The 24570-nt window shown below is 36.4% G+C and overlaps 1 protein-coding gene across 1 annotated transcript in view; it reads right to left on the bottom strand.

Annotated features, from left to right (window-relative positions):
* The window catches only part of TBC1D19 (TBC1 domain family member 19), a 53399-nt gene extending 29446 nt beyond the window's left edge, over window positions 1-23953 (bottom strand). The window contains exons 1-7 of the mRNA XM_040587934.1: window positions 23794-23953; window positions 13692-13764; window positions 12886-12931; window positions 11044-11119; window positions 3572-3646; window positions 2552-2615; window positions 1647-1693 (exon numbers count right to left, since the gene is read on the bottom strand). Coding sequence (XP_040443868.1) covers window positions 1647-1693; window positions 2552-2615; window positions 3572-3646; window positions 11044-11119; window positions 12886-12931; window positions 13692-13764; window positions 23794-23892 — 480 coding nt within the window. The 5' untranslated portion in view covers window positions 23893-23953. The remainder of the gene's footprint in view (window positions 1-1646; window positions 1694-2551; window positions 2616-3571; window positions 3647-11043; window positions 11120-12885; window positions 12932-13691; window positions 13765-23793) is intronic.
* Window positions 23954-24570: the final 617 nt, after the last annotated feature.

Consider the following 24570-nt stretch of genomic DNA (forward strand, 5'->3'; position numbering starts at 1 on the left):
ATCAGCATTACTTATTTCTGAAAGAAATTTTATTCACATTCTTACTCTGGCAATCTTATGTAGCTTTCAAAGTGTCACATAATTTGCTACCAAAATTATTTCTTACTAAATAACAATACACCAAAATATCTTTTTTCATTTAAGAATAAAAATTAATTACAGAATTGAAAACCTAAATTAAGGATAAAATTAAAGTGACAAGTAATCATGTCAAGATAAGTAACTATGATCTATAAAGGAATAAAACAGTCACTTGCATACTGTTATTCCATGGGTACAGATTTTGATATTATAATATTGAGCTGGCAAGGATTCTTTTGAAGATGAGTTTCCAGCTCTTAAGAAATTCTTCCACAACATCCTAACTCTACAATTCTCAGTCTTGTAAGTAATCTAATACCATATAACCTCACTGCCAGACTTGTAAATCATAAGATTAATGTAAGAAACTGCAAACTCTGGGGAAAAAAAACAGTACAAAAGAAAAAGAGTGACCACGATGGTCACTGGGTAAGGCTAAAATGAAGATGGATTTGTTTACAGATTCAAGATCAAATACACAACTTGGCTGTTAATCCAGTGATGGAAAACAGAATAAATCAAGTTTTCAATATTTTCAGTAACTGAACAAGAGGAACTCTTTAGAAATGTAGTAAAATGGATAGAAAGTTTATTGCTGGATTCAGAAATGCACTCAAAATGCATAGCCATGAAACAATTTACACTTAAAGCAGGAATATTATAAACCTGCTCTACCACTACAAAAGACATTCCAATAAGCTTGCACTGAATCACTTAGAAATATTAGAACATTAATGCTAACTGATAATTCAGTATTAGACTTCTACATTTTATTCTGTAAATTTGGAGGCCATGTTAACTCTGTAATTCTACACTGTCGTCATGCTCTAGATGTTTTGTTTCCTGTATAACTCACAAGATATACAGATACTGATTTTTTAAAATATTATTTTCAATTGCATTTTAATCCAAAATCTCCTACTGTGTCACCATTAAGTTAACTGTCATCAACAATGTTGACTGCCCATTGTCCACATCTATTCTAGGCAGAGATGGTAAAGCAAGTTCTGTTTTACTAAGATGTTCTGTGCTTGAACCATGCAAAATGATGAGTCATACTGTCATTTCTGACTTAAAAGATTAAGCAGTCACCATTCTTTTTATTGGTTTGATTACAGACAAAAGCATCCAAATTCCACACAGTTCTGTTTCACGTTTGATTTTTCACAGTCTTCATAGACGACCCACAATTTCAACTGCATACAGGTCTACTATCTACCACCAGTCTATCAGCTTCACATATTGCAAGTTATCAGCCTAATGTATTTGAAATGCAAAGTTATTTACTAGATCAGTTGGAAAATTGCTCTGCAAGGAAAAAAGTTAGCTCCAAACTGTTATTTGAAGGAGAAGTTTATCACAAGTACAATTTAAAACTGCAGTTAAAAAGAAAGAGACAATAGCATTTTGTCTATTGTCCAAAACATGGACTCAAAAAAATGCCGGATTTCACTTGCTATAAAGGACAAATTGTTTGAAATACACTTAATTATTTTTCCCAATTCACATAAGAGACTATAATGGATACAAGTCAATGGCTGAGTGATTGTCTCATAAATGCTTACCTCAAGAAAATCTTTAGGTGCATAAACAGGCCGGAAGAGACTTAAATCTGAAATAAGATTTCAGTGATTCTATCTTAAAACCAAGAGGTGAAAAAACAAAGCATTTTTCCCATACCTGTTACACAATCTAGCAATTTCAATAGCATATTAGAGCAAAGATTAAAATAATATTATCACAGATATCATGGCTACAACCACCACATATTCTCCAAGATTATGCTACTGTTAGTGCCTCAGTTTTGTAAATCCCAAGTAAGTGAACAGTAGTCACAGGAAGCTCTACTTACACCACATAAATCTTTTGATTGAGCCATTCTTAGACATGGGAGAGATATGATATTCAAAAGAGGGGCTTTTTTTAACTGCATAGATTGCTGAATTAAACGTACTGCTGCCAAATAAAAAATAGGTACAACAATCCATGAAAAGTATTTGCCATCACAGAGGTGGTACTACGATACCTTTGCAAAGTCATTTCTTTTAAGGAACTTGGACATGAACTAACAAGGCAGTTAGCCTTGCTCTCCCAAAGGATGATTATTTTGTGCAAATGTATTTTTATCTTTTGTTACTAGTATGTCTAAGCTTAAGTATCCATAGTTCTGAACATTTTCTTCCTATTAGCCTGAGCTTACACTAAGAGGAGCTGTGCCCTAGTGGCATAAATCTCTGAAGCACTGGAATGAGGATTATTATACCATAACCTCTCAGTGATGATTCAAAGTTAGTACAATAACTTGAAACAAAATAACAATGACATTAATATTTATTTATGCATAATGACACATTACTAATGAGAAAAAGAGATTTAAATCCGTTTAGGTTGAAGCGATTACATTAATCTTTGATGGATAAATAAAAATGTACATGCTATTTTTCTATGCACATAAATTAGTTGACCTTACCTGGCTCATCAGTTCCCATTTCATTCCATTTATTAAGCAGTTCTTTCTGTTCAGTTAAAGGCCTCTGAAAGGCACAAGAAGGTAACTCTTCTTTTTTTAACAGAATGAGTAAAAACATGCCTATTTCAAATACATAACTCAATGTAACACTTTAAAAAATAGATTGCACTAGCAAAACAAACTTTTTTTTTTTTTAATACAAATTAGCCCCAGGCTGAAGGTATATTCTACTGTAGAAAGTCCAAGTTCCAGTTCAAGGAAAAAGGGAGCCCATTACATAGTTTCATGTGCTTACTAAGGAGTTTTAGGCTATTTAGTAGTCAGTTTCATATTACTGAAGACTTTCTGCTCCTTCCACAGAGCTGCTGGACTTTGTCATCAAATTTCTGTCCCTGGAATAGTCATGAAAAGCAAACACAGCTACATCCTTTATCTCAGATGATGAACTATAGAGGTTCTGCTACCTGTCATAGATACACAACAGGAGAAAGATAACAAACAAAACACTCTAATATTCTACCCCAATTCCATGATTCTTAATATTAAAGCCTCTAAATTAATAAAAAACAAAACAGAGCAGATTGAATGACAGTCAAAATTAGCAATGTACCAGTACCTATCTCTGAGTACCAATTTAAATATAGCTTTCTCCAGCACACAAAGTATGTCTGCGCTGTGTACAGGCTATGCCCCTAGAAGTTATACAGCTGAGTATGTACGTAAAAATGCTCTATTAAGAGCAATGAACATAGCAATTATCTTTCCAACATGCTGCTCCCTCAAAAGGATAATTACTGCAACAGCAAAGAGGAAGATCTACCTACAGACTTCATCGTCTCCTAAGTTGAGTTGGTGCGTACATTGCCACTGTCCCTGAAAACTACTCTGTATTAAAATTATTTGGATACCAGCCTTGCAGTTCTTGATAACCATGTGTAAAAAGAACATTACAAGTGCACAAGATGAGGCTTAATTTCCAAAAAATGTCAGTTTGGCAACAGAAAGTTGGTAATACATTACCTTCTGCGCTAGTGGGATACTGAGTTCTGTGCACATGCTGTTCAGACTTTTTAGAATTCGCTTCTCCCAGCTTCCCTAAAACACACACAAAAAATTAAATTTTATGGACTTTCTTTTTCTTCTAATAGCATTTATCATGTAATAACAAACAGCTTTTTAAAGTCACATATAAGAAAGGATAGCAAGAGTCACTGACCAACATCTGCAAAACTGTTATGGGAACATTTGCAAACTTATTTAAATGGAAACAATAAAACAAACAAATGTCACTTTTTACATCACAATAAAAAAACAGAAAAATGAGTTCTCACATTTCAGATCTCCAAAAAGCATGTATTTCACAATTACTGATTTTTGACATATGCCTAATGATCAAGCTTCCTTATATATCAACATTTAACATTTTTCAGACAATTACAAGCAGGGCAATCAACTGTGTACAGAGAATGCCTTCTCCACTTTGTGACCTGAAGAAAGTGCAAGTCTTTCTGCACAAAAGGTAACTTAGGTGCTCTCAGAAGTTTAAAAATTTAGCAATTTGATATTCTTCAATGCTCAAGAAAATAGTTCTTCTAAAATAATGCTCATGAAATAGTTGTCTAATCAAAGAGAAAATGAGAAGTAGGCAATACCTCAGAAGCAAGTGGACAGCTTAAAGAGCAATCAGATTCTTCCAACTATTGCATTAGACTTTAAACTCACCATATGGTCCCTAATCCATGGATAATTCCTCTGAAGTTAATGCCAACCAGTATCTACTTCCTTGTCTATTGGCTTAGGATTTTGCTTCTGTGATTACAGCAGCACTGGTGGGTCTTATTTTTAATTTAGTTTTCTGTGGATGATGAGTCAGGCCTCAATCAAATGAATGGAAAGACTCCTCTTAATGTAATTTAGCTCTATTTATTAATTGCAAATTTTACAACAGTTAGTTACTGTCTAACCACATGTTCAAACTTAAAGTTCTGCCTAAAAGGGGCTGCAGTTTATTAGACAGGATGCAAATGAATGGAAGGGCAGATGTTCAAATGTTCTGTCAAAAGAAAAAATATCTTGTCTATAATTGTTTCGGTTTAGCTTCCATTTAAAAGATCCTCTCATGAATTCTTCCATGAAACAAAATAGCTATCTTTCAACAGAAAATCCTTCTCACAATCAAGCAATCCCTTCACCTTCTCTTGTATAAACAAAACAGATATGAGTTTAGACTGTAAGGAATGTTTTCCAAATTACAGTATTTTTTATAATATTCTGTATAGTAACATTTGTCTTTGTTGAACTTCATATGGTTCTTGTTAGACGGCTCTTCTAGTCTATTCAGGTGGCTGCAGGGTGGCTCTCCCCTCCAAAGCGTCCACTTCCCCACTCAGTTTGGTATGATCTGCAAACTTCATCAGGGTACACTCGATCCCATCAAAATTAAGTGGGGGGAGCATGAATATGCTCCAAGATATAAAAGCTACAAAAGAAGCACAGAGGAGGCAGGTGGCAGCTTTCTAAGACCAAGAACCAGCTTGTTCTAATGAGCAATGGAGGTCAATACTCGGTATGACTGACAACTGCCAGACCAGACATTAACCCACATTGCATTGGGGATGCAACAGGTCAGTAATAAATCACTTCTGGATACTCATAAAACTGTGTCATAATTCAGCCTTCAAGACTCTGCCCAGTAAAAGATGTTCAAATAAAAGCAAGTAAGTCAAAACAAAAATAAGGGTTACACAGCCTCTGCAAGCAAGACGCCCTTCCCCTCTTCCCAGGACAGTGCAGTTACCTGCAGTGAGCAGAAACAGAATGCAGTTTCCTCAACTGAAATAAAAGCCAGAAGCAGAGTTCACAAAGCCATTTCATTGATGGGAACAATACATTTTCCAAGACGATTCCCCTAATTTCACGAAGAAATTTAACACTAAGAAAACATGCTGCTGGGATTGCTGTGGTTACAATGATAACTTTCAGTAAAATAGTTGAAACTGAGGAAGACAGTACTGCTATTTGCCAAAAACTTCAAACATGTCTATTACAAATCAGATTTATCTTATCCTGTAGCAACGTCATTTATAAACCTTCACTGCAAGTAAATGAACCTGAGCGGACAAGAAATAAACTAAACAAAAATACATCACAACTGCATATACTACCCAGGATTAGTTACAGGTTTTTTCAGAATAATGAATCCTAAAATTATTTCTTCTAGAAGATTAGGCAGAAATGTGATTCTTTCAGAGTGTACCCAGTCAGACCTACTCTGTGGGTAGAATTCAAGGTGCCTGGACACAGATTTCATTTGGTACATTTCCCCTAATCAACATCTGTAAATTTTAAAAAGAAGAGAAATACAGAAACTACGTTGGTACTGCTGTCATTCTAATGCTCAGAAACTTTTAATTTGGCCTCTGATAAGAGGCATAACTTAATTTAGGACACAAGAAACCAAATCAATACGTGATCTAAAAGAGACCTGAATATCCCTTAATCCAACTTCTATAACAAGAAACAGAAATTCTTTCAGGAATAATGAAAATGTTATCAAATTTATTTTGACTTTAATAATTTCCAAAGAAAACATTATTCTGTATCAACTATTCAAGCACTCTATTTTCTCAAAGAGATTTAGAAACTGGGAAAGGTAAATTGACTGTTGAAGGATCTTCAGCAGTCACAGCATTAGTATACGTTGTATTGTCATTTCAATACTTCCAGAGCCTATTCGCTAGTCTGTTTCAAGAAAGAAAACTGGTAATTTACCTGTTTTTTTGTCCTTTAGGGATTATTTACCTCTTCTAGGAGAAACCACAATACAGATAGGAACATCTCTATTACACTTTAGAAAGTTCCTAGTACCCATGCTCCTATTGAAACTGTAAAGTTACTCATATTTGAAATAGGACTTGGGGAGTGCTCTAGCTCGTCACTATCAACCTACAGTCAGAATGCTTTTTAGATTGTGTGTCTCTATAGCATATACAACATGGGGAATCTGGTCTTAGCTGGGCAAAACACCTACCAAAATATCAATAGCAAATATAACAATATACTTCAAGGTAATTTTCCAATCAAGTCTGTTGTTTATGTATGGACTTTCTTCAAAATGCAAGATCTGAAAACAAGCAAAGAGGAACATACAAAAATGTAAATACTGGGAGGTAAAGATTTGCTTTAGCAAAGCTCCACTTCAGTAAGATCTTCACAGACTTGGCTAGAAGCATGGAGGTAAAAAAAATCTAACAAAGCAAGGCACATACAGGTTAAAATACAGACAATTATGGTCTTCTGTCTTCCTGGAAGTCTGAAGTCCAGCCCACCAGGGACATATTTATCTTTTTGGGTCCCTATATTTTTAGATAACCAGCTGATGCTACTCAAGTAGAACACACTGAATTACTGTTAATATTTCCTGTAGTAATATATAAAATTTCTAATTTTTGTGAATGTACTCCACCACTCTACTTTTAAGAGCTGTCCTACCTTCAGGAAGGTATACTGGATCACAGAAGATTACCCAGAGTTATGTTTCTGACTGCCCAGATTTCCGATAAACCTATAAATTTTTTCATTGGTGACAGATTTAAAAGTAATGGAACAAAACTTTAAAGACAATCAAGCAAAAATAAGTATTATTAACTCAAACAACATGGGTTCTCTAGAGCCAGTAGAGTATCTCAGATTCCTTTGAAGATAGCTAGTTAACTTAATGTTGCCTTGCTCTGGAAAGCAACACCTTTCCCACTCTTATTGTGCTGGAGCCAAGCAGACCTAATCCAACAAAGAATTGGCTGCTCCCTTCCTGTTTTCTTACTCTTTATACTTTGTAACTGGATGATGGGATATCTTTTCTTATCTATCTATCTCCTCCTCAAGTTTACTTTTTTAACATTTCTCTCAAAATCCTGAAACAAGCTCCTAGCTTACAGCTAAAAACAGGAAAAAGAACTTGTATGGATTAAAACATAGCAGTGCAAATTCACGGTAGTCCTATAACATACTATTAATTATAAGAGTTGATATTTACAGCATTTGGTTTGTTGTGAACGTTGTAAAATCTACATAGGACAATTAAAAGACAGCCTCATGGGAGGTATCAGATTGTGGAAACATTTCTTAATATTTCTTTGGTCTCAGCTTGTTATGCTTCTCTTTAGCTCTTTTTGCTCTTATTTTTATGTTGTTCGCTTCATTTCTTCATTGCTGTTTGCAGCAGAGTTGTTCTAAAACTAGCAAAGCCTTTCCAAGTGAACTCTGGGAGCAAAACAAACAGTTGAAGAGGTCTGCAATCATTTCCCCTCACCTACATGCAGATATGAAAATAGTCAATACGGCAGTTCAATGGATTCAGGAATGTTTCAACTCAGATCAGCCTCTGCTGGGCAGGTAAAGCAAATTAGCCAAGTTCAAATTTTTAATCATAGAATCTAGTGCTAACACTTTGCCTGCATGAAAAGGTGTAAGTTTTAAGCAATAATTCTGCTGTTTAACAAGGCGGGAAGGGGTGAGCTACCTCCCCAAAACTATAACCAGACCAAATACCTCAGAAAACACCAGAGATGTGAAATAACCTGATGTTTTAAACAAAGGTGCTAAATATTGTATCTGACATTTTTAAGGAAATAAAACCCAAGACCTAGTATTACTCTGCCTAGGAAAGACCTAAACAACAGTGATCAATCTCAGCTGAAACACAGGACCAGCTCTCTAGCACACACTATTAGAAAATACATATTTTGTTACATTAATACTCAAAGGTGTGTAAATATTAATGCCAGTATTTTTTCTACACTGGACAATACCACAACTACATGAATGGTTTACAACATTACTACTTGTTGCCATTAATGCTCAATCCTTTCCTAGAAAGCTATTTTTCCTTTTGAGGTAGTGAAGAGAATAGAGTATAATAACTTCAGTCTGCCCCCTAAAAATGAGAAAACAGAACCAATTTAAAGAGAAAAAGGGTTAATTATGAACATCTCAATATCTAGGAAAATACCAATATAGTTTCAATTACTAATTCAAAGTAATTCCAGTAACTGCTATCAAAGAAAGACAGTTTTCAGAGAGCATTACCCTTCTTTCCAGAACTCTGAAGTAGAGCAAAATTAATTAAGATAGAAAAGGATAAACAAAATGTCAACAAGCTCATAACAATGGAAACAGTATCTTAAACAGTGGCTGTGCATAATAAAAATAGAACATGACTTACATGGAAAACATTTTTCTACCAGGACAAATTTTATTGATAGAATCAAATTATTCTTTTCCAACTGTTGTCGTGCTAAAAGACAAATAAAATGAAAACATCTACCCACAAATAAAACAAAAATAGTCCTCTACCTTCAAAATGTAAATTAGATTTCCAATACCTAATAAAAGTAAATTGGTAAGTTTCCACTTTTATTTCTCTCCCCAAAGGTATTAGCAAGCTGTACATTTGCATTTTAGCCATTTCCAAATATTTGAAAAAAAAAAAACCAAAATCATCAAAACACTTGACTTTGTAAGCTTTTAACATTGTTTATTGCTCTTTACTCAAAAAGAATAACAAAACCTCGTTGTGATTCAACTGATCTGATTATGATTGTTTTCTTATGGACCTATTACCTACAGCAATAAATGTGTGTTTATATTGAAAAACCAAACGCTTACATGTATCTCAGTAGGTTTAGAAAGTATAACGTTAATTCCCTAACTGTGTATTCATTACTGTTCCACGACTACTACCATTTATCAGTACTTCCCTGTGAAAAGGATACATATGCCTTTATTGAAGAGTTGTATTTCAAGAAAGGATTTAAGAGGATCTACTGGTTTTGGCTGGGATAAAGTTTATTTTCTTCATAGTGGCTTGCATAGTGCTGTGTTTTGGATTTGTAACCAAAATAGTGTTGATAACACACCAGTGTTTTAGCTATTGCTGAGAAGTCATACATAGCTTCGAGGCCTTTTCTGTTTCTTATGCTTCTGCACCAGCAAGTAGGCTGGGGGTGGACAAGAAGTTGGTCAGCTAGGACTGAGCAAAGGAACCATGTGACATCATGCTTTAAATAAAAAAGCTGAGAGAAAGAAGGAGAAAGAGGGACATTCAGAGTTACAGTGTTTGTTTGCACAAGTAACTGTCACGTGTGATGGAGCCCTGCTTTTCTGGAGATGGCTAAACATCTGCCTGCTGATGGGAAGTAGTGAATGAATTCCTAATTTGCTTTGCTAGCATGCGTGGCTTTTGCTTTACCTATTAAACTGTCTTTATCACAAGTTTTCTCACTTTTGCCCTTCTGATTCTCTCCCTTACTCTGCTTAGGGGAGAGTGAGCAAGTGGCTGAGCTACCTACCAGGACTAACCCACCCCAGAGGATATGGATGCCTAATACTCTTAGAAATCAGGGTATGAAATTTTGAAACTAGTAAAGACAGGATTTCTCCTAGTCATTCCTAAACTATTAGAAAAACAGTCCTTTCCACACAGAGCTAAAAATAACAGTTACCTTAAGCACTGCATACACTTCTATAAAATAATAACCAATGAAACTGGTTTAGACAAACATAGATATACCTCTGTGGTTTTCACATTAGTAAACTGATAAGAATGATTATTTTCAGGCAGTAAATTGTGGCATTACATTTCACACCACAGAACAAAAATTGTTTAATACAATCTTTGTCCCCAAACGCTAAAGACTGAAACCCAGGATAGCAGGATAAGACTTACAGGAATAAACAACAATATGATTGAAAAAATAACACAATTTGTTGAATACCTTGTAAAAGAATACTGCAATATATTTCTAGGCATGGCTGAGTTAAATATAATTTTATCCTTACCTCAGATGTTTCGGTTAGATCATATTCTTGAAGCATTTTTTTTTACATTTTTATGTAAAAAACTTTTTTATTTCTTTCAAATGGCTTTTATTGGTGAGAAAATAAAACCAACAAAGCAAAAATATTTTTCCTGACATGAAAAATCCTCATTTAATCTTTCATAGTCCAATTTTTCTTATTCTCCTTCAATATGCCTTAAGCTCCTGAGCACTTTTCACCTTCCTTTCACATTTTTAAGTATCAAATATGTCATCTTTCTGAAGATCTCGCTATTTCTGCAGCCTGTTGTCTTTCATTGCAAAACTGCTTGTGTCCCTTCAAAACTATTTTGTAACCCTAGGTGAAATGACCTATAGCTACACTTTTTCTTCTTCCCAAGAAAATCAAATTCTCCTCCTTGACATATTTCATATTGTCTCTAATCTAAATATTCACCTACCTGTCACTTTCATGACTGGAGAATTACTTGAGTATTTTTTGTATGTATGTAAAATGTCACATACACAACATTACTATTAACTTCAATGCAATTACAAATTTGTGTTTTTCCTAATGTATAAACCCTAGAAATTGTACAATAACATTATACAGAATAAATCTCAAATAGTGTAATGAAAAATCTGATATGAACGGTAAAATTGGTAACAACCAACCTGTGCTTTCCTCATATAAGCTAATGGTTCTTTCATATGCTCAGGCGGTGCTGCAGGATGACAGGGTGAAGGAAACCTTAAAAAGAATAGTATATTTTAAATGTTCAGATTTTTATTTTGCTTGATTAATCTGTATTTGTAAAACTAAACGTAACTCCTTTCAGCAGAGCACTAGTAAAACCACTGCATATGTTCATGAAAACTAAAAATAAAAAATGTCATTAGAAGTATTTCCTCCTCATCCTTTCCTACGGATGCAAACAATATAAAGATATGTGAGTATTAACATTTCAACATGAGTTCTTCTTATATAAAAATAATGCTTACTCATAATTTCACATATTTGTAAAGTTAAATAATTCTATGAACAAATCAAATTTTAATAGTGTATCCTCTTCACATTATGTCACCTTTATGACTCCCTGGAACTTTTACTATCCAGGACATTATTTTTTTCAAGAGATTATATATTTCTTGGAGGATTTCCTTTTAAAAATCAATAGAGAACATGTACATATCCAAAGCAATTAGAACTTTGTGGTGTTGACCTAAGCAAAATTGAATATGCACTCATAAACTGAATTATGCCAAAATATAAAAGCTGGAACAAAAATTTTAAAAAACCAAACCAAACCACTAAATTATCTTCCCATAGTAGTGCAGATTATTTCTAAACAAGTTATTGCCAAACATCTCATCCAGCTTATTGTTAATTGCTTCAAATGTCTTTCAGGAAACAAAATTTACACAAAGCTTCTCTCATAGTTTGCCTGTTTCATTTGTTGAAACGTGTTCAATCAGTTCCTATCAGATGATTTTGGGAAATCCTCCCCAAATTTCTTCCCATTTGTAACTAGTAAAGTCATTCTTGTACTTGCTGCTAATTTGTTCCAGACAACTCTGTGCTCATATGTAAAATGGAATCAATAATAACAAATTTCAGCAAAGCTGCTTCTTGGCTTCTCTACAATGTTCATGACATCATGGTACTCTCTAGTTAATTTCAATCTTCCAGGACTATTTTCATTATTTTGCAGCTTTTTTCTGTGAACTCAAAGCAACTGTAAGTATTAGTCCAAAAGACAGGTAAATACTTTTCCCTTGAAAGATACAATCAAGACAACTCCTTACTAACAGACACATTTACAAGTATTTTGTTGAATCAAGTCCCTTGTAGTACTAAGACACACTGTTCAAAACTGGTAACTCTAATAAGCTTGTTCAAATTAGCACAAATAGATTTGCATAAACATTTATTATATAGTTACTTTTACAACTATATATGTTACAAAATCCCCTTTTCCACCTTGCCAGAACATAAAGGCAACTTACGCTTCCCAGAATTTTGCTGAACAATAATAAAAAGGGTATTTTACAAATTTTAGTGTGTTTAAAACCATATCCCAAGCATGATGACCACTGATCTGGTAGGTCTAGAGATCTAATATCTTAAATATTTTTTTAAATAATTAATATAATAAAATATCTGTTATGCTGTCATAAACAGCTGAAACTAAAATTCATTTGCAGCAACCACCTCAGCTACACAAGGATTTTATTATGACTGTCAGTACCTTTGGAAGTAAAATAACAAAGAAATTACTGAAGTAAAAAAATATGTTGATATTTCTTTTACTCGTTCCTTAAAACATACTTGAGTCCAATATATTCACTAGGGTGAAAGAGAAATAATAGCACTTTAAAACCAGAAATTAAGCAGGTACCCTTGGTTTGACAGATTTTGCAGATAATAATAACACATTATACATCTATATATACAAATGAATCAAAAGTAAATAATGTAAGCAGAACTTATTAAATAAAAATACTAAATTAACTCACACATTGAGTTCACTATAAACAGCATTCTGAAGCTTTTTTTCCCAACCTGTTAAAAAAAAAAAAAAAGATATCCAGAAGACAACTTTAGGAATTCATACTAATGGAAAAGGTTGCTTCGCAGTCACTAGAATTCTCTGTCCTGTCTCAATTCATGTCTACCTACCAGACAGACAAGAGACGAAGAAACTTCAATCTAATTAAGACAGGAAAACCACAAGTTGAGACCTGTATAGAGGTTGAATATCCTCTATTTCCATCGACTGTTCAAATAATTACAACACAGTTTTGGTTAAATAATTATATGGTAGTTTTTCAAAGCCTTCATATTATTAAAACAACTATAAATATTAGTAGACACAGTGTTCCCAATTATTATAAATCTTGTATCGCTTACCATCAAATCTTCATATTATTGTTACATAGCCCAAAACCTCCAATGAAACTTGGAAATTTAACTAAGGCTAAAATTTTCAAGAGTGCCTTCATGAATGCTAATTTCTGTTTTCAGAAGTGAGTGAACTCTTGTATTATTCAGAACTTTCAAAAAAATTACCAGTATCTTACAAAATTATAAAATCACTTCTTCGCATAGTATGTTTTTCAAAATACTGCTTGAATCCATGAAGTTCTTCACTTTTAATTTTCTCTATCTTGTTTAACAATCTGGAATGACTGAATGTCTGCTTCTGGCTACTGTCAGCAACAAGATACCAAGCTGCACAAAGTACTATTTTCATCCTGCACCTCACATAAGTTCTTATGTAGAGCTATACTATTCACAAATGTATCAATGAAGTATTACAAACCTGATGTCTTCAGAAAGTTCTTAATATCTTCTTTCAGTGATTCCAGTTTAATTTCTGGTTTATGTAGGCTAACCTAATATGAGAAATAAATTAATGAATAAATAAATCATCATCAAGCAAGCACTAAAAAGAAAGTAAACTGTGTATTTTAAGTTATGAAATAAGAAATATAACACATGCTTAAGGTTGCATACAAACTTCTATGTTTCCTTCTAACTTGACAACAGTAACTGCAGCCAAAAAAAATAAAATTCACCAACATTTTCCTCACTCTATGCCTTTGCTTTTACATCAGTGCTAAAAGCTGTATGTGGGGAAGGAAAGAGAGGAAGGAGAGGAAGTATGCAGTGACATATGTGCTTAATATTCTGAGTAGGCACACCAAAATACTTAGTACAAATGCTAGATTCTACACATTATGACCAATCCTTTAAGGTACACAAGTAAATAACTACCAGCCACTCACTGTATTCTACATGAAAGAATCAATCTGAAAATGTTCCATAACTTCTCACTTAACCTCTCACAGTTCACCTCTCTCAGATAAGGAATGTCATATTCGAACTTCAAATAAAAACTGTGGACCAAACAGCCCCCACCGCAGCTGTGACCACCAGGTATATACAGCCTCTTGTAATGAAATGCACTCAACACAGACAATAAGGCACCAACCAGCTTTACAACTGTACCATGACACTACCACACAGATGTTCAGCAACAGCAGGAGCAGCTGCTATAGCATCTCCTTCTTCTATAGCTAGAGAAGAAAACAAATAGACCACAAAGGCTGAAAAGGACAACAACCAGAAACTCAGGAGTTTCTGTGAAGTGACTTCTAATATGTATTTTCCTAAACATGGAGTGTGGCAACAGCAGATTAACACCAGAAGATAAAGCTAGAGGTTTAGAAAAGAGTATCAACCCTGGCTGCTAACCCGAAAATAATATTGAGATTCTGTGTGCAAGTCAGCCCACTGCCATGACAGCTCAAGGCATATGTTAGAAGCATATGGCCCCATCATCTACCTAGAAATGTGAGATATCTCATACAAGCTACTCAGCAATATGCTATAGGCCTATCAGCTGCTGCTTCATTTGCAGTAAGTTATGCTGCTATTAAAAATAAACTTTAACCAGCTTGTTCAGTTTGCCAGCCCTACCAGCACGGCATGCTTTAGCTCTATTACACAAAACCAACAAACTCCACAATCTTATCATTTGCCTCACAGTTTATATATGGAAAAGGGTATTTGCTGTGCTGCACAGCTTGCCAGAGAAGTTGGTCTAGATGAATTCACAATGCAGAATTCTAAAGGAAATCTTTCTATTTCCCTAGTTGAAAAGAGGAATGTCTAACAATTCAGAGACTGATAGCATCAGCATTTCTGCTCTTCTTTCAAGTCACCTTGCCATTACAGGTAAGGAAGGCTTTATATTTGGTTTATCAACTGCAATAGTAAAGAGACTGTAAGCATGCTTTCATGAGAAAGAAAGGTGATCATAAGCACAAGCCATAGGTGTGGTGAGTTGCGTAACTCATGTCAAATGACAAACATTCCGTTCAGCACAATGGTAAAAGCTAGAGAAGGATCATTGCTAAAGGCTGGGAAAAAAAGAAAGGTTTTCGTGAGAGTTCTGGGGCAGCTCACAAAATACCCTTTTAAGCAAAAGCCTCAAGGAGTATTTGATGAAGGATTCCTTCTGAACCTACTTTGATGGAAAGTCCTGTGTCTGTTTTGGACTGACGTATGTCAGGCTGAGTTTAATTTTTTTCTGTTGCAAGGCAGTGGTTTTGTACCTCTCCTGTATGAATTTTAAATAAAGTAACACCCATCAAACTGGGCAGATTGTGCCTTACTGTTCCTCAGAAGTTTTTGCACATACTTCCATAAATGTTCAGCTTTGTCTTCTGCATTAAATATGGCCAATTTTAATACCAAGGTCCATGGGGGTTTTACCTGTGGAGCCTGGTACACATGCTTCAAAATCCTTTTTAGATATGCAAAAAAACCCTCACAAATACAACGCATTGACAGATGTTGTGATACATCAACAACAACAAAAGCTTTACGATCTACTAAAAAGTGGGTTCATTGTCTTGACACTGTAAACGTGCAAGAAGTAACAGAAGTGCAATCAGGAGAACTGATTTTTAATCCCCTGCTGTTCACACACCTGTAAAATTTGTGAGCTCTTGGCTCATTGAGGAAGCTCTGACACTCATATTGATCACCTTTTTTTTTTGTGGATTCCAGGAAACTCTGGAAATTGATATAGTGTATTACACTAGAGGGGATAAAAGAGTTCAGTCCACACAGACTACTTCCCATTTTCCCTGTCAGACCAAAAGATACAACAGAGGACTTTCTCATAAATTGCTGGTCCCAACAGAGCCTGTTCCCCACCTGCGGAACAAAAAAACCCAGTAACTCTATTGTACGCAGCAGGGTGGCAGTCAAAAAGGAAGCAGGACAGCACTTTCGGGAAAACTTTCTCCAAGGATTACATTACCGCATCAATGTCCACCAGTTAACTTCAGCCCTTCATGCCCATTTATTCAGTCAAGTTCCATCTCACTATTCCTAGCTCTGCAGCAGCTGCAGTAAATATTCCTATGCTAATCTTTAATTTACCATAACTTCTATTTTTAGCCTCTTTCCCATGTCCTTTTCTTTCTCTTGACTGCAAAATGCTCTACTGAGAGAAATTTTCACATAAGAAACATGAAAATTCCCCTCCAGATTATTGGGGCAATTCTTGTGTCCCCACTCTTCCCATTTCAGGATGCAATTGCCAAAGCCTCCTCCCATTTCTACTTTTTCTTTTGTTTATTTCTGGATTATGATTGATACATTCCTACAGTTTTAAGCAGAGCTACAGAGCCACAGAAACTGTCAGTTATGGAGTCATTGCATACTGGATTGCTGATCAGTTTTCATATCAGAAATGAAATACCTGCAAGGTGAGGATCTGGCAGATTGTCCAGCTAGTGGCTGCAGACAGTTCCAACATATAAGAAGAAAATACCCTAGCTCTGAATAACATAACCAAAGAAGAAAATATTTACTTCAGTAGTATCAAAATCCCTTCTGAACTGTTTTGCTGTAATTTAACAGAATGGTACCTCGTTGGAATGTATATGGGTGCATACAGGAACAAAATTGAGGAGTCAAAGAGACTTAGCAGAGCTGATGTTCCAAAATTACTAGACCAGGTCTCCCACATACTTTGATTTTCCTTTGGACTAATTGATCTAACTTCTTTCTGTGTTATACTATGTTGCAAAATACATTTAGGTGGTTTTATTTTAGGTGGGGTTTGTTTGTTGTAAACTGCTTGGTACCACCTACTGCCTAAGTGTCATTTGCATTTTCATCCCCTGTGAGTTTTTGGGAAAATGAAAAATATGTTGAAAAACTTTATTGATATAAAAACCATTACTATGATTTACACTGATAAAAATGCCTAGCTAAGATTTACTGGGGGGAAAAAATACCTTGATGAAATTTGTACTGATGAACTAAATTCACTTCCTGCATGATCATATGCAGCACACACCCAGGTATAACTACAGACTCTCCAATTTCAGTATATACATTTTGATGAAAGTATATATTCCTCTTTAAAAAAAAAAAATCTGGTACTATAATGAGGCTATCACATTTATGGTAAAGGAGAGTGAGCAACCCATGAAGGCAAAGAGTGACAGCTAGACCAGGGAAGAAGGCTATTCAGAGACTCGGTCAGGCCAATACAGAATCCTGAAAGGAGACAGGGATGAATGTAGCATATTTCAGCAAGCAGTAAAAAAATATTTTTAATCAAAGTTAATATCTACCAGTTTCTTTTCCCATATAACTGGCATTGAGCATATTCTCATTAGATAGGGCACCAAGTTTCAGGCATTGGGTGTCCACGTTCACCTACAGTCTTGGTCAACTTCTTGCAAATCGAGAAGCAACTGGCTGTCAGACAGACCTTCATAAAACAAGCTATCATTACAGCATTTCTTGGTACCCTCTTGTCCTTCAGCTGTACAGAAGAGCAAGGGTAGTTTTGCAACTTTCAAAATTTTGCCAAAACTTCTGAAAGGTGGTTAAGGTACCACTAACAATTTTCCGTGTACATGTTCATTCCCTTTGATTTTGGCAAGGTATCCTGCTGAGATCTGGGCTGTCACCATCATAAGTGATACTCCAAATGTATTACACTGTCTGCACTTGGATGCCAAGATGGAAGAGAATCCAGACACTCAACACTGATGTGGCTGAAAGCAAGCAAAAGGACAGCACAGCGCTAGGTGGGAAAAGTCAGTGGGCACAGTATATTGATTCATAGAGCAACTGAACGCAGAGACAAGTCTATTTGCAAATTAGCATCAAGATTTGGCAATGGCATTCAGTCATCATGACTGGAGCAGCCCTGATCATGCAAGAGGACAGGACAGATGGGCCATCAAGACATCAAGCACTCAAAGTATAGGAAAATAGCTAGAGGACCAACAACATACTATAAAGAGGAGGCTTGACAGAACAAAGTGTCCCAGCATAACTCCCATGTTAAACTATATCTTTTCTCAACAAAAATAAACACTGTGGAGAAGTGATCCAACTATACTGAAATGTGGAACTCCATCAGGTGAACATATTTTTTATCCTGTTGCAAACAGTTCTACAAATAACTTTACACAACCTAAACATTTTTATAGGCTATCCACCATAACCTCTCTTCAAAGCCTTTTTTTGTTTAGGTTAAGTATGTATTCATATATATACACATTTAGCAATCTCCTCTCCATACCTTGTTCATACCTCCTGGTACCTCCTAAAATCTTTTCTCATTCCCAAATTTGTCAGAGTGGGGTAGAACAGGGTGTCAAGAGCTCTCAGAGCATTTATTACATTCATTATGATTCTGCACATGTGCACAATTTTTTTAGCTTTTATTGCTATTATATCCCAAATTACAATAAAGCATACTACCCCATACATAGTCCAACTTTAGCAGAAGTAAATTCAATGAAAGCTAATAAATATTCACCTTTTCTCACATAGCCCATTCTGCCATAACTAAATTTTATCAGGATCAAGCCAACCTGTTAAAAAACACTTCAAGCACTACCACAATCATTTCAACATAAACACTCTCTAAACACTTAAAATCCTAGAAATTTAAGGGAGTGATTTTGGTTTTGGCTTATACATTTCTGTAACAGAAAGAGGAATCATGCTGAGCATAACTAAAGAAATTTCAGTAAGTGTAAAACCCTGATTACATTGACAATTTTCCAACCCTTCTACATTTCTACAGCAATTACATTACGGAAACAGTATTGTGAACTAACTTATACAACTAAAAATAACCTAGCAGTTGAAACAGAGAGCTTCAATTGGCCTCATACAGGAATAAAGAACTTCAAATGTTATGTTCTCCTACAAGATAAGCAGGATACATTTTTAATAATAAAATTATGTTTTAATACATTTTCTATGGTTTATTTGAATATAAAATTAATGCTGCAAATAGAATATGCATACACAAGGCAAAACATGTAATTGCATTACTAGACAAAAAAAATAACTTGTGAATCAAGCTTACATTTCTTCTGAACTCCATAATCTGTTCAACATATACACAACTGGATTCAATTTAAAATTCACTGTACTGCAAATGTTACTGCTGAACCATTTAAACCAAAGTACAAACCCTTTCAGGAGGGGATATAAAGCCCTTTGTTAAATACAATGCACGAAACCAAATCGTTAATTATCTATGATGACTCATGAGCCTACATTTATTTGCTAAGTTTTATTAAGTAAAGGCTACATTTCACAAAAACATTCTCCTTCTTAATTTGATCTTTCACTTAAGTAGGAATCAGTAACAATTTCTTTTTTAACTGTTGGAGAAAAATGTCATGAAAACCATTCACTCCACAGAAATTATCGTTAAGATGTTTACCTGTACTCCATTTACTAGCACACAGTTGGGCAACACCCCAAGCCCCAAAGCAAGTTCCTCTCCTTCTTTGCCCAGTGCTTGCAGTCTTGTGAAGACCCTAAACTCTCACTTCAATTAGTATTTTCTTTAAGTCTTTCTGGTACTAGTCACAGGTCTCCTCAAAGAGTGATGGCACAGTCCTCTCCTCTGGACAATCATTCTGATCATGATACATTCTAGCAATCTCCTCTAGATACCTTGTTCATACCTCCTAGTACCTCCTAAAATCTTTTCTCACTCCCAAACTTGTCAGATTGGGGTGGAACAGGGTGTCAAGGCTGATTCTTATGCTTAAGTTACCACTTTCAGCCAAATTTGACAGCCATTTCTACAAGGTCTCCTTCAAGTTGTCAAGTTTCCTACAAGAAACAGATCTGAAAACGTCTACACAGAAAATGCCCCACGGGACTCCTAGTATTGTGAGTTTTCCTCATTCAAATTAAAAAAACAATCTAAAACCTTTATCTTTCATTTTAGTTTCCCTCCTGCTTTAGAAAAGTTCTTTAGGAATAAACTGCTGAGGGTTTGCTTGTTGGTTGGTTTTCGTGGTTGTTTTTTTTTTTTCTAACTTTACTTGTTATTTGCCCCTGGCCACTAGAGGTTCCAGGCAACTCAGAGCCAGACTGATTTCTATTAAAGATTTGCAGAGGACAAAAATTAAGACTGATTAATCTTAACTGATTAATAAAGCCTGATTTCCTTCAAACATAATGAAAAACAAAGTTTCTAAATTTTCCGAAAATGTGATAAAAAGATAGCACTTTTTTCATGGTTTGTTCCATTTTTATTGTCAGTTCACTGACAAAGATTTTCTCTAAAACAAAATTTTAGTAAGATTTCACAAATAAAAATAATTTCAAACTGCATTTTGTGATTGAATATGTCTGTGTCTCAGTTTTTCTAACCACCCCTAATTTTTACCTTAAACACATTTACAATTCAGAAAGCGAAGAGAAAAATTAAGACAAAAGCAAGCAAATTTGGTTACAAAGTCACAGTGAAAGCTGTGCCTAAGAAAATGAGATCAGATTTCTCCTCTGATATGCCAGCAGCAATGCTACCTGTTGAAAAGCTACGATCTAATATTTTGGCCCTTTGTAACTGTTATTCTTTACTTTCAAAGGCACTACAAAATATGCTTAGAAGAAATTCCAAAGCAAATGACAGGCATGTTTATACGCTTTCCTGCATTAATCTCCTTGTATTAACTGCAGCCACATTATCAACATACCAAAACTCAACCCACAAAATCAACCTAAAGTTTATTTTCCAAATCATCACTAACAAGAATATGACCCTATCTCTACTTCAGCCTTCGGGACAAAAATGTGATTACCTTGGTATCCCCTGAGCTCAAGCTGTGACAAGCAAATCATTTGGTGCCCATGCCAAACTTGTTTCAAAGAGACTGTGTATCACAGTCTTAACACTAGTTCGGGCTCTCAGTGACAGTCAAGCACTGGTGTGATTTGTTAATAACCACAGGGCTACTGTATCACCTCTCACAAATAATGTCAAGATACTGTGTTTTCCCCAAAATTCTATGAACTCATGAAAGAAACTTTTCATTTTGAGCTCTCCTTCCTAGAAGTTAAAAGAGATTAATTTACAAAACAGTTTTTGTTAGTAGTTAAAACACTGTTTCTGAGACTAGATGACCTCTCAAAAATTTCAGGCAATATTATAATGGACCTTAAGATCTGTTCTGACTCTCATAATTTCAGAGATGCTAAGCATTTTTGAGGAATCAGTATCAGCAACATTGTTTTCTGCATTGACAGATAAAGAGGAATTTTTGTAAAGGCAAAATACAACTGCAGTGCAACTATCCAAAACAATAGGTAAGTTTTATTTTGAAATAAAACACAGTATGCATCCCCCAAAACTGCTTAAAATCACCTAAAAAGGGAGCACCCGTAGATCAATACTTCAGCCAGTGCAGAACAAGCATTGTTCAGAAACTGGTAACCAGCAGATGGAAAAAACCCCATCACATCCTATCAATGAACTGTAGTTCAGGTGTGATGCACAGCAATAGCAAAGAATTCATATTTGATAATGCAACTTCAGAACTACTCCATGTAATGGGAGGGAAATAAAGCATTAATTTAATAATATAACAAAATTCAGAAACTTTCAGAATTACGTACAGCTACTATGGGATGGACAAAGACAGGGAACTCACTGACAGGGCCTTTGCAACTGCATACCAGAGCAATAATATCACTGTATAAGCATTATAAATAAAACAAGTCTATACTGTACATGAAAGAACATAAATGCAAGCAAGGTCAACAAAAAATTCAGTAAAGGAGAACATACAGATTCAGGGTGTACATTTGGCCCTATTAATTTAAAATACAAGCCCCAAAAGATGACTCTCTACATTGAAAAATCCTCTAGTTGATGTATCTATAAAGTTTCCAATCTTTCAGATCACTACACTGAACTATAGCTCTGATTTAATCTTCTATTACAAATACTTCAAATACCTGCTCTAAAAATCAACCTGAATATTTGTTGCCCTGTTTATTTTCTTTTTCCTTAGCACTTCACATGACTAAAATAATCTTCTAATCTATATATACCCATGAGTTTTCCTCTCCAAGAAATCAGTAAAACTGTTTTTCAAAGCTATCGTGACAGATTCAGCTGTGGTCATTACACTGTTTTATTTATTTTATAGGTTACTTTATGCTTTGATTATGCAGAGTTTCTGCTTGTATTGAGTAAATTCATACGCTATAGAGTCAAGGAGGGATTTAGGCCTTAACTATCCTTTCAGACATCAATCATCACCATAGAAAGACACTGCTAAGGTCCTCAGAGTGTCCACCTGTACAAAACAGCCATCCACCAGCAACATTTAAACACCTCACCAAGTCCTGGCAACACCAAGCTTCCTCATGTTTCAAAACAAACATGCAAAGTATTAAATGACTGTGAAATCAGATCTCACAGGAGAGAAAAACAAAAAGAATGAATGCAGAGATAAGTACATACAGGTTTTATCACAATCAGTAACAAAGCTGTTAAAAGAGAGTTCTGTTTACTGCCTTTATTGAGGACAATCTCTTGAACCTGACCCTCCACACCTCATGTAAAGCTATTTGGGATGCTGAATTCCCCAACACTTCACAGAACCCAACATCTCTACTCTTTTATAATGCCAGCCCCCTTCAAAGTCATGCAAATTTGCTTAATCACATATTCAGAGAGCAGTCAACCAACAGGAGTAAAGCAGACACATATATTTTAAAAAGCATTTAGAGTCCAAATCAGCAGATTTAAAACCAAAACAAACCAGAAAGGGCATGCAGTGACATCAGTTGCTATTCAGACACTGAGTCACATTCAGAGAAGAAAATCCTGTTTCATTTAAAAACCCAACAAAACTAAGGCAGATAATGGACACTGTACCCTAAAAAAATCTGTATAATTTTAAGCAGTTTGTAATAAAAAGAAAAATAATTCCAAGATTTTATAAAACCCAATCCAAAATATTTCAGAAACGCACAGTAATTGTTATAGGACTACTACTATATTATTACGGTCAGGAAAACTGACACAATTTTAACCTGAAACATCCTAAATGAAGTTCAGCTGAAATATGACAATCTGCACTTGAAACCAGGCAAGTTACTAAATATAAAAAAGCAATTCTTTTCCCAGCTACAAAAATGCACTTTCATGGGCACGTTTCATTTTATTGTCACTGCCTTTCACGAAACCCTCCTTTTCTCAGGGGCACTCCGGAGGAGGCGGGGGTGGGCGGTATTTAAACCTTCCCAAATTAGCGATTAAAAGAGAAAAGAGATTCATTTTAGGCACTATTTGAAGCAATGAGATTTCAAGAGGACAGTCTTCATATTCCATGCGAAATCCTTCAGTCCCAAGGAGAAACTACAAATACAGCTCTAGAAGCCACCCAGCCAGCCCTCCGGCCCGGTCGGGGAGGGAGGCCCGGCGAAGCCTGGAGCCCCCTGCCGCCGGTGGAGGCCGCACGGGCCGGGCCGGGGGCGACGACCGGGAACAAAGCGCCGGGGAGGGGGAGCGGGAAACGGAGGCGGGCCTGGGGGCACAGCGCCAGGTTGGGGCTCACCCGGGCCTGTCGCTCCAGCTGGGAGTGGAGGCTGGAGCCCTTCAGCCGCTGCACGATCCGCGCTATGGTGAGGGACAGCCCGCTGTCCGGGTCCAGCATCGCGGCGCGTGGGCCACGCCCGTCGCCGGGCTGCCGCACCGGGCCGCTTTCGCCGCGACACCCCGCCGCGTTCACCGGCGTTACCAGGCAACGGCGGGAGCGGAGGCGGGCCTCAGCCGCTGCGTCCGGGTGGAAAGCGACGCCTCCCAGAAAGGTTCCCAGCCGCACGATGGGGACTTGAGCGGGACAGCGCGCCCTCCGCTGCCCGGCGTGGCGCAGACCCCCGGCCGCTCAGCTCAGGAGCCCCCAAGCTGTCCCCAGAGCCGGGGAGGCCGCCCCGGTGGTGCCTTCAGCTGCCGCCTCTCCCTGGGCACCTGACAGGCTTCCTCCAGCCCATGGGCCACATGCCACAGGGCTGGGCAATGGTTGCCTAAAGCTCTGGTGAAAATCTCACGCGGTGCTTCTGTTTCCTAAACAAACGTTTATAATGTATCATGGCTAGAAAGGATGTCAGAAATAAGCGTAAGGAAAGTCTACATGTGGGTCTTGGGCTTTAGCTGCCCGGCCTGAGTGCCAGCACCTGGCCATGCCAGTGTGGGAGACACCCGAAAGTGCCCAGCCTGCCCGCTGTGCCCTTGGGCTCTGCCGAGCCTGCAGGGAGACCTGCCTCATCCCCGCAGCTCGCGTGGCCGCTGCAGCCTGGCATGAGTGTCCAGCTGCTCTCCCGGTAGTGGCAGG

This window comes from Falco naumanni, chromosome 1 (genome assembly GCF_017639655.2).
Source record: "Falco naumanni isolate bFalNau1 chromosome 1, bFalNau1.pat, whole genome shotgun sequence".
NCBI classification, from domain to species: Eukaryota; Metazoa; Chordata; class Aves; order Falconiformes; family Falconidae; genus Falco; species Falco naumanni.